Source organism: Cryptomeria japonica, chromosome 9 (genome assembly GCF_030272615.1).
Source record: "Cryptomeria japonica chromosome 9, Sugi_1.0, whole genome shotgun sequence".
In the NCBI taxonomy this organism is placed as follows: domain Eukaryota; kingdom Viridiplantae; phylum Streptophyta; class Pinopsida; order Cupressales; family Cupressaceae; genus Cryptomeria; species Cryptomeria japonica.
Genome location: NC_081413.1, coordinates 640196425 through 640207998, shown reverse-complemented (window position 1 = coordinate 640207998; position 11574 = coordinate 640196425). Strand labels below are relative to the sequence as shown.

Here is an 11574-nt window from a genome sequence, read left to right as displayed (position 1 = left end):
ACTTCAATTTTCCTGACTCCAATGGTTGAGCGTACACACTCTCATGAGATTATGACAAATAAGATACCAAATAAACTTCAATGGAAGCTTCTCCATCTTCTTTAATGAGGTTAAAATCCACCAATAGTTGCAGGTGCTTCTCACACCTATTGATATTTCTAACTCAACATTATTAGACAATTTAGATCTCTAGTCTTCAAAGTCAACAATGACTACAACTAGAGGTACCATTGGAGATTCCACTAAGAAGGAAAACAACAAGGTGCAAAATTTCTCTCAAAAGAACAAGAATGGATGAAGGTAAAGAGGAAGAAATCGCCTCCTTTTAGACTCAAACACCCATTCACATTGAGATCAACAAAGTGTGAGGAGTAATTATGGAATTATGTGATTCGGTGAACCCAATTTTGGGTTGCAATTGGTTCTATTGTAATGTAATGAGATATTTTATGTTAGGCAAGTAGGAATCAAACAATACAACTTTGTGTTACTTTAGTATTGTACCCCTAGTGGGAAGGGATTGCATTTATTATTTTTTGAGATATTATATTAGGGGAGTTGCCCCCTTGATAGTGCTTACAATATATATATATATATATATATATATATATATATATATATATATATATATATATATATATATATATATATATATATATATATATATAATTTAATTTGTACTAATAATTAATTATAATAATTTTATATTTACATTTAATAATTTATTATGTAATAACATACATATAATAAGTATAATTATATTATATATAATTTAATTTGTATTATATGAAATATATATCATATATCAATTATATATTGTATTATATTTATATATAATTATTTCTAGAATAATTGTCTTTATTATTTGTTTTATATTCTATATGATCAATTATTATAAATAAACATATTATATTATTTATTCAATTTTATTTGATTTAAGAAGTGCTGCCATTTGAGTGAGGGATATTAAATTAGTGGGAGTTTTTAAAACTATTGTAAGGATGTTTCCCCATGCATCACATCACCTTGTTCAAGTAATTATTGTTTTTAAGTCTTGAACTTAACCTAGGAGAACATGATGAAATTGTTCAAAAGTGCTAAAACCTTAATAAAGCATGTTGCATAATAGTTGAAGAAATACATTACGAAATTAAGCAAGTGGTCAAAGCATAGTTTATTGACAAGAGTTAAGCTTAGTCGATTAAAAAAACAAAAAACAATGAAAAGAGCATTCAAGAATTATTCATCGATTTTTAAATGTTCATCGACAATGTTAATCCATTTGATGTTGTGAGATAGGTTTGACAAGATTTGTGAACTTCCAAATCTACTTAAAAAAGCTTATCGACTAATTGTATTAAAAACACATTTAATATTCACATTTTATACACTATAATATAAATAATAAAATAAATTATAATATATGTTTATAATTATAATCATTTAAATAAAATAATTAGATAAAAATTAAATATTTTATTATTTATTAACTAAAAAATATACATTATTGTTCATTGCATAATACGATGGTTAAGTTGTAGTATTGTTGATGTCGTCCCTAAGTTCAAACCTCTATTAGACCATTGTGATCATGAGCATTGTGCCCTCGCTATACCAAATGAAATCCCCTTGAACTCTCTAGATAATTCTATCCCAAATGAAATCCCCTTTTGTAACCTCACCTTAAATAAACCAAATTGCAGTTTACATTTTTATTTTTGACAAACAAACTAAACTAAAAAATTTTCAACAAACATAAATTAGAAAATTGTCCACAAACAACATAAATTAGAAAAATTGTAACCTGCTAATAGGGAGGTAAGTTTGATGGTATAAACAGTAAAGGTTCGAAAGGAAAGCTTAAATTACCATTGTCATCGATGGATGATTTCTGCTTTAAAGCATTTGATATTTTGCCATTATTTACAAAGATTCGTACAGATGAAAAGACAGATTTCACATTTCAAAGGGAGAGAAAGCTGGAGAACCTGGTATATTTGAAAGGACTATACGTTTCTGTGAAGAGGAAAAACATAAATAAAGCCCTAAATACGCTGAGTGATGGGGAAAGGTATTATAACATGCGCCGGCACAAGTAACTCTCACGCCTCCCAATGAAGGAAAATAGGCGGAAAATGAGGGCGATGTCTGTTTTTTCTATCAATGAAGACGGAAAATGTTCCATTCAAAAAAATTCGGCGGGAGAAAAGAAAAATCTGGCGCTTCAGCTAAATGTAAATTCTCTAGTATTGTATTCAAACGATATCCACTGTCTTTTTTTCCGGTAAATTCTTAACAAGCAAGGTACAGAAAACAATACATATCAATGCTAGGTCTAGGTCTATTTTTCCGGTAAATCCTTAACAAGCAAGGTTAAATTAATCAACTGTCTTTTTTTTTCGGTAAATTCTATATATTTGTTTTATATTTTTTATTACATTATTGTTTTTAAATATTTATTGATTAATATATTTATTATTGTAGACACCTAAAAATGGTCAACGCTTGTGGAGTCATACTTTAACATTTGCCCATTGCCTCATTTTAGGTTTTTGCATCGCATTAACATTTCTTCTATGTTGCGCACTTGGTTTGTATCATTTGCGAACATCGAGTCATTCTTCTACATTCTTCATTCGTCTCGCTTTCAAATTTGGTCTTGTCAACAACACTATCCAATCATGATTTTGATCGATTTTATCCTGTCGCATCAATGTGCGTGCTAATTTGTTATCATTTTGGACATCGTCAATCCTAATTAGGGTTTTGTCCTCTTATCGATTTGTCATCAATCTTTATCATTTTCAATCTTGTCATTTTGCGATCGATTTGTCATCGATCGTTGTCATGTTCGATCTTGTCATTTTGCGATCGATTTGTCATCGATCGTGGTCATTTTCAATCTTGTCATCTTGCAATCTATTTTGTCATCGATCCTTGTCCTCTTGTTAATTTTGTCATTTTGCGATCATTTCGCTATCGATCATTGTCTGTCTCAATTATGTCAATTTGGATCAATTTGTCATTGTTCCTCATCAATTGGCGCATTTTCTCAATCAAATCATTTATCACATTGGTCATTTATCAATCCAAAATCGAATCAAATCGAGTCAATTATCTTTCAAGACCTGATTCGTCTTCTAAGGTTTCGTGATTTAATTATTTAACCTTGTGTGTCATTTTCTTCCTTTAGGATTAATAAATTACTTATTTATCCTAAGTCTTCTCATTACAATTAAATCTTCATGTAATTGGCTAATTATTCCTCTTTGTGAATTGATTAATAAATGAAAAATTATTAATTAATTCACTAATTCCTAATTTCTAATTTTCATCAATTTCCTAATTTCTTAATTTTCTAATTCCTAATTTCAATTTCCTCCTATTTCTCTCCTAAATTCATGGAAATGACATGTCAATTTGTCATAATTGACAATCAATCAATTTTGACATAGAAGTTGTCATAATTTGTCATAAATTATCAATCAACAAATTTTGCATAGAAAGTGCATAATTTGTCATAATTTGTCATAATTGACATAATTGATTTGCAATTTCCATTTGAATTGAATCATGCTAATCTTGTCATCTCTCCAATTCTTCTATAAATTGGATGAATTTCTTCAATCAAACCCCTTGATTCTTAATCCTTAATCAGACTATCGAATTTCTAGTACTCTTGATAAAAAATCTTGTCTACTTGCTTTCAATGATGTATGTGCACTTGTAGGTGAGATCCACAATCAAACCATTTGAAGAGGAAAGAAGAACAATGGAGCCGCATGAAGGAGCATTCAAATCACATCTTTGGTTTGCATAATCTTTGCTTTTGAATGTTTTTATTTCATGTCTCTATTGAGTGTTGTTTAGGATAGATCATTGCAATTATGCGTTTGTGATTGAGCTAATGGTTAATGTTTTGATATTGTTTGTGATGATTTCCTATTTCCTATGCTACAATTATGATGTAAAAAATGCCTTTTATCAATTGGCAATGGCTATGCAGCGGACAAAACGACTTGCCTCGTGCCATGCCTTCCCTTCATCCCATACCATCCCATATTGGTCTTGCTGCGCGGACGTACAGCCTCAGCTGGAACGCTTTCCAAGGTACCTTGCTCTGGAGTGAATCAGACGGGATATTTAATTTATATTTTTTCAAATTAATGATTAGTTATACATATTTAAGTTAAAAAATAAATTAAAAAATTAACTAAAAGTGAAAAAATAAAATATTTAAGTAACTAAATTATACATATTTAAGTTAAAAAATATCAAAAATTTTACTAAAACTAAAAATAAAAGAACTAAGTAACTAAGTTAGTTAAAAATATTTAACTAAGTTACACATATTTTTTAATATTTTTTAAACTTTCTTTTTAACTATATTTTACTTTTATTTTTAAGTTATATTAATAATTTTTTTAATATATATGTTAAATTTAGCTACACATATTTTTACTTAATTATAACTTTTTTACTTTTATTTTTGAATTAAATTTATTATTTAAAAATAAATATATAATTAAAAAATTAAACTATTATTTACCTAATGCATTTGAAAAAGTTAAAAAATAATACTGTTAAAATTTACATATATGTTAAAATCACATAATTATATATTATAATACAATTATATTAAAATAAATAAAAATAAAAAATTTAAATATATAACTTATTATTAAAATAAAACATTAAAAGAAAAAATAAATAAAACATACAAAACATAAATAATAAAAATAAAATTTTAAAAGAAGTTAAACTAGTAAAACTTAAAACAATATAAATTAAAACATTAAAGATTAATAATAAAAATTAAAAAATGCAAACATATAACTATTTATTTATAAATTAAATATATATTTAATTATTAATTTATTATTATAATTAAAAACATAATAAACAAAAATTATAAAGAAATATATTAATATAAATTATTTTAGTTGAAAAAATATAAATTAAATATCCCGTCTAAGGTACCTTGGAAAGCGTTCCAGCTGAGGCTGTACGTCCGCGCAGCAGGACCGACATGGGATGGTATGGGATGAAGGTAAGGCATGGCATGAGGCGGGCCGTTTTGTCCGCTGCATAGCCATTGCCGACATGAAATCGGTTGCAGAACATATATATATACATATTCTTATGCATATACACTTATATATGCCTAATTTGTTGGGTTCAATAGGTTTTTGAATTCTGCACTTAACAATGGCGACTCCCAGAGAGCATATTGAGGAGATTAGAAGAGATAAATTTTCCATAGGTGGGAAAGAAAACCCCCTTACAGAAGATCTCCATCATGCGGTTAAACATCTCTCAGCAGAACTATACACTAAGGATGTGCATTTTCTAATGGAACTCATACAGGTAACTTTCTGGGTGATATATTCAAGTTGTTTATGTTTTAAATTGACATCGCCATTTTTTTGTCTGTAAAATTGAAGTTTGGGTGGTTCTGATTTGGCAGAATGCAGAAGACAATGAGTATGAACCTGATGTTGAACCATCACTGGAATTTGTGGTAACGAGCAGAGATGTGACTGGTGTGGGTGCCCCTGCTACCCTTTTGGTGTTTAACAATGAGAAGGGCTTCACTCCCCGAAACATTGTATCCCTCTGCAGTGTTGGACAGTCCACAAAAAAGGGTAAAAGACAGGGAGGTTACATTGGAGAGAAAGGTACATGCTTGTGCCTTCAACATTCACTGTTTTGTGCGTAAAATTTGTCTTGCTGCAATTATAGGAAGGTCTACTTTTAAATTTTTTAATAAATGAATTAGGGAGATCATGACTTCCAACCGGCTTTGCATGATAATGTTGTTTGTGTGGATTATGCAGAGGGTTCTTTGAAAGAAGACATACAGTACTTGTCCTCTGATACTAGTTCATGTAATTATCAGATTATAAACTTACAAAAACTAGCTGTTTATATAGTTCCAAATGATTGCGTCGTTACATGTTGGGGATAGAAACCTAATTTTCTTGTATTTCTTCATAGTCTATGTTTGCAGTTTCCCTGGTAAATGGCATATAAATTAGTAACAATTTCTGCAATTTAGTTGTGGATGGAGATTCTTCAAATGGCAATATGTGCTCTGTATTTAGCATATTTCCTAGTGTATAGCCAAAATGCTATTAGTTGTTTGTTTAAGTAAAACTTATGTTTCAGAATTATACTGTTTTTCTTATTGTTGTTTTTGGATTTGATAGTGTATTTTTCATTAACATTTTGGATCACTCTCTGTGAATCATCATCAGAATGTTAGAGAGTTCAAGAAATAAAAAAATAGGACAGTTGCAGACCCAAAAAAGACTGAAACAAGGTGGGAGAGAGGTGAGAAGTTACACATATTGATGAGTTATTGAAATTAGAAAAAGCTTATGAAAAATTGAAATATAAATTTCATTTTATAAAATAAGAAATAAATACATATATACAAGCACAAAAGTGTGACATATCTGAAAAGATATTATCTTGAAAAATACATCTGATTAATATATTTAAAGGAAGATAAATTATTTATACAATTTTTAGTTCTTAAAACCTTAAAATCTAGGGTTGAATTTATTTTTTTGCCTGGAAATGATAGGTCAGAATAAAATAGCATTTCTCTTCTTCGACTTTGTTAAATAGCATTTTCCCTAAGAACTTGAAATCCATTTGTGTCTTTTGTGCAAGCTATTATGATAAAGAAGCTGATATTTTTTTACTTATTTCATTGGGACTGTTGTGATTATAAGTTTTATTTTTTTGGTTGTAAATTAAATTTTTAAAATCATATCTAGAAAAATTGATTAATTTCTTTTTAAATAGATGTATTAGTAAATAAGATGAGCTGTTTTTATCTGCAGTATTTATCTTTATTAGTTAAATGTGAATAAAAACTAGAATAGATATTCTAAATATATTTATTTTAGAATATTTAAATTTTTTAATTTTTTAAAACTATTCTATTTATAAAGTGAGAAAGATATAACAATTAAGCCCAACAAAACTACAAAAAAATTCAGCAAGAAACAATTAGTACAAAGTCTTCAATATAATAATATACAATTATCAATTACAGAAGAAACTGAAAGCAACAGACCTAAATACACAACCCATAGACCAAAGGAGACAGATTTATGAAGGTGATTTGAAACTTAAATGTTTTAAGGAACACTGAATCTAATTCATGTAATTTTCTTCTGAATTGTCCTCTCCTATTTTAAGTGTTTCTTTTGATTTTAAAAAATGTTTCTCTTTTCTTTATAAACGTTGGCCAATTGTCCCTTAATGTTTTTCTTCTTTAAAAATGTTTCTCCCAAACACCTGCTTTTCTTAGATTCCACTCGCTATAATCCTTCTTCAATGTTGCTTTGAAAAGGGTTTTGCAAGTTGCATTAGTTACATCCTTCAAGGGTTTTTTTTCCACATTATAGTTCTCCACAAGTCTCATGAAAATTTGGGAAGGCAGAGCTTGTTACTTTCTATTTTTTCTTTTTCTTTATTTTGAAAAGCAACTATTCATTGTTATATTATCATTCTTTTAAACAGAAGTCACATATTCAATTAATTAAATTTTTTTTATATAACCGATAGTAGATGTTATGTAATTTTAAACTGAGGTTCCATCTTGATTCTTGATTTGTTTGAATGAATGGTGAAGTTTATATTTTGTTTTTTCAATCCATTTGAAAGGATATATTATTTTATTTTGAATTTCAGGAATTGGATTCAAGAGCGTTTTCTTGGTCACCAGTCAGCCTTATATTTTCAGCAATGGATACAAAATTCGATTCAATGAAATCCCTCCATCTGATTCTGGGGTCAAAATTGGGTATATTGTTCCAGAATGGATCGACAAACCAAATATTGAAGATCTCAAAAGGATATATAGTAGTCAATCCCAAGGTGAGCTTCCCAATACTGCTATAGTTCTCCCTTTACGCCCTGAGAAGGTGGATGGTGTGAAGGAACAGCTTGCTAACATTCATCCAGAAGTCATTTTGTTTATGTCTAAAATCAAAAGACTCTCCGTCCGTGAAGATGGCCAAAATCAAAATCCACGCGTTCATGCAGTCTGTGTGTCCCAGGAAATAGCATTTCAGGATGTGAAGAAAGAGGGAAGTGAATCCTTTACTCTCCATCTATCGGCAGAGGAAAATGGGAAATCTAATGGGGAATGCAGTTATTACATGTGGAGGCAAAGATTTCCAGTGAAATCGAACAACAGGGTAGAGGAGAGAAGCGACATTGACAATTGGGTAATAACACTTGCTTTTCCCCTTGAAGATCGAGTTACCACAGGCAATAGGGTAGGTGCTGGTGTTTATGCCTTTCTTCCCACAGAAATAGTCACCAACTTGCCCTTCATAATTCAAGCAGATTTTTTGTTAGCATCTTCGAGGGAAAGTATTCTTTGGGATAACAAGTGGAATCAAGGGATACTTGACTGCATTCCCTCAGCATTTTTGTGAAGCTTTTCTCACTCTTGTGAAGAGTGTGAGAGGGGCTCCTCCCTCTGCGAGATCCTTTTGCTTCAGATATCTCCCCATTAATACACCCTATTATCTGCAACTAAGACAAATTCGAGAAGACATCCAAGCCAAGCTCTGGACAGAAGAAGTCGTCCTATGTGAACCTGAAAATGCCTATTGCATGCCCATTCAAGCTCGCAAGATACTTCCAACCTTTAGAAAAATATTAGAAAAAGCAACTGAAGAAGGCCTGGAAAAGCCAATTGCTCTGTGGTCTACCGGAGTATTCATAATACATTCGTGCCTTGACGGATCAAGTTGTCTGGATTTCTTGCAAGTGCGCTATGTGCCCGATGAATGGTACTTAACATGTATTCGCAGCACCCCTGGTTGGCTTGCAGATCTATCGGAGGATTTATATGTGCAACTCCTTTGCTTCATTGCTGAACATTGGAACAGAGGAATTCCAAGTTCTCTCCAACAATTTCCTCTTTTTAAGTTTGACAATGGCTCCAATCGTGCGGGGTGGGCAAGTTTGTTGGATATATCTTCTAAGAGAAGCAAAATATACATCTCCTCGGAAGAAGGAGATATTGCATGGTTGATGAGGTGGAATAAAGTGCTGGGAAGTGCTCCACGTTACAAATTCATGCCAAATGCAACACAGATGGCCATGAAGAATTTGAGCTATTATGAGCAGTCAAGATTGCGGGAGTGGCTAGATCGATATGCTAAGATTACCTATCTTTCTGTTTCAAGTTTTAGTAAACAGCTTTTGGAAGATGTTAAGGCATCGAGAAGTAAGGAATTCATAATCCGTGTGGCGCAGTTTTTGCATTTCTCTTCTGTCAATGGTTACATGGATTCAATACAGATGCACAGTTTGTGCAAGGAATTGCCCGTAGTTAGTGATTTGGGATCCATAGTAAGTAGTTGCAAAGCCAAACTTGTGCCTGCATCTATGGGCAAGTGGCATAAGCTAACAGGAGGCAATCCATGGGCTGCAGAAGGGATTGTTGCACTGTCACCTGCTTACATGAAAGCAAATGCCAGTGGACTGAGGGGGGAAAGGGAAGAGGATCTTGAGTTGTTTATGAGAAATGGGCTTGGAGCAGTGGACATTCCCAAGCTAAAACCCCCTAATGCTCCATTGCCTGCACTCTCCTCTCCCATCAGCGAAGATCAAGTTGTTCTGCTTTTAGAGTGGATTCACTATTTGACTGAGGTCTGCCGTGAGTTCCTGCCCAACAGATTCCATACTAGTATAATGGAAGGAAAATGGTTAAGAACCTACCGAGGGTATGAGTCTCCAAATAAATCTTTTTGGTACAATAATGAATGGTCCTCGGCTGGTGTAGAGTTGAACGACCTTCCTTTTATAGATTGTAGTTTCTACAAGAGGAACATGAATGAGTTCGAGAGTGTCCTCCAACAGATTGGGGTGGTTGTTGAGTTTGGAAAGGGATGTGATATAGTTGCCAAATTAGTCAAAAAGCACACAGATTTTAAAGTCATAACAAGGCTTTACAAATATCTTCATCGATTCCGTTGGCATCCTAGTGACTCGAACTCTCTCAAAATTTGGATTCCACATAGTGACGGGCTTGCAGGTGAGTGGAAGGATTCTAAAATGTGTGTAGTCCATGATGACAATGGCCTCTTCTATGGCAGGCTACAAATCTTGGAAAGGTTTTATGAAGACACACTACTTCCCTTTTTTTCTAGCTATCTTGGTGTGTCTTCACATCCCAGTTATGAGGACTACTGCAAGTTGTGGCTGGATTGGATAAGGAGTAATCATGTAGTAACCGAGCAGGAATGCTGTTCAGTTTGGAGGAATATTCTAAAGTACTGGAGTCAATCCTCTTCAGCTAGAGAAGGAAAGTTGGGAAAACAAGTTCTAAAGTTCCCAGCTCACAGAAGTGGTGGACATATTCAACTATGTGTGCCTAGTGAAACCTTTATTGCTGACGACCTTTCATTGACTGGGTTATTTAGAAAATCTTCTACAAAGATAAAATTTGCATGGTATCCTAATCCTTCAGATCCTAAAATACCATTGGACTCATTGTTCTCAATGTACGAGTCTCTTGGTGCTCAAAAAATTTCACAAGCCGTAGAGAAAAAGGAGTTGTCTGTTTCATGTGATAACACTCTGCACAAGCTTAAAGCAGGAAAAGGTTTGTTCAGGAAAGGTTTGTATAAAATTATCCTTGGATTTCTTGCAGATCCATCCTTCAAGTTGTCAGCAGATAAAAGGCATCAAATTGTGAGAGTTCTTTTGGAGTCTTCGGCTTATGAAGCCGCTAAACCCTTGGCAGTTATGTACACTTTGACAATAATAACTGAAGATAGTGAAATAGAACACATTGAAGTGCCTGCACACTCTCCTGTGCGTTGGGAAAAGGATAGCAAGAGGATTTTGATACAGAAATCTGATCCGCACAATCAAAAGTCAAAGATGTCCCTGGCAACTAGGTTTGCTGAGGTAGTTTCCAATGGTCTATTAACAGAACATCCACACCTTGTTGCAGGTTTGTGTGAGATGTTGCAGTTTGGGTGCATCCTAGGATTTGATGATGATATAGTCAATGATATGCTCCGGAATAAAAACCTCCAAATCTTTAAAGAAGATGAGAGTTTCCTTTTAGAATTTTTTCCAATTGAAGACTCTCTTGAGCTATATCAACCAAAAAGACATGAGGGATCTTCTAGTAGTGGAAGGACAAAAACTTCTTGGACGTCAGCTGGGCCGCCTAACTCACCACAGAGTTTTGGGACATCAGCTTTGCCAGCTAAGTCACCATGGCAATTTTCATCTGATTTTGTAGAAGGTTGGGAGAATAGATTGCATCATTTTAGGCAAGCAATTGAAAATATGAAAGACTGCACACCCGGTTCTTTGAAAACTAATTTAGTGCGAATGTTATTCCCTTCAAAATCATTAGATGAAGAGCAGCCAGAAAGCAGTTCAGGTCTCCATCTTATGAAGGTGACAGGGGATGCCTGCCTCAAAATGCTCATCGTTTCAGAAGTTCTTGGTGCCGATGAAAGCCGTCAGATGATGCCATTTAAACTGGAAAATTTACTGGGTGATGAAGTTTTAGAATTAGGG

General features: G+C 32.7%; 1 protein-coding gene across 1 annotated transcript; it reads left to right on the top strand.

Moving 5' to 3' along the window:
- Positions 1 to 4992: 4992 nt before the first annotated feature.
- Positions 4993 to 8465, top strand: LOC131858151 (protein NO VEIN-like). The gene is made up of 3 exons (XM_059211227.1): positions 4993 to 5367; positions 5468 to 5678; positions 7708 to 8465. Exons 1-3 carry the CDS (start codon positions 5209 to 5211, stop codon positions 8457 to 8459), a joined length of 1122 nt encoding a protein of 373 aa, XP_059067210.1. The 5' UTR covers positions 4993 to 5208; the 3' UTR covers positions 8460 to 8465.
- Positions 8466 to 11574: the final 3109 nt, after the last annotated feature.

Coding starts and splice junctions, on each gene's coding strand:
- LOC131858151 (XM_059211227.1), top strand. CDS start 5,209: ATGGCGACTCCCAGAGAGCATATTGAGGAGATTAGAAGAGATAAATTT. Junction 5,368..5,467: donor TTCTAATGGAACTCATACAG/GTAACTTTCTGG, acceptor CTGATTTGGCAG/AATGCAGAAGACAATGAGTA. Junction 5,679..7,707: donor AGGTTACATTGGAGAGAAAG/GTACATGCTTGT, acceptor TTTGAATTTCAG/GAATTGGATTCAAGAGCGTT.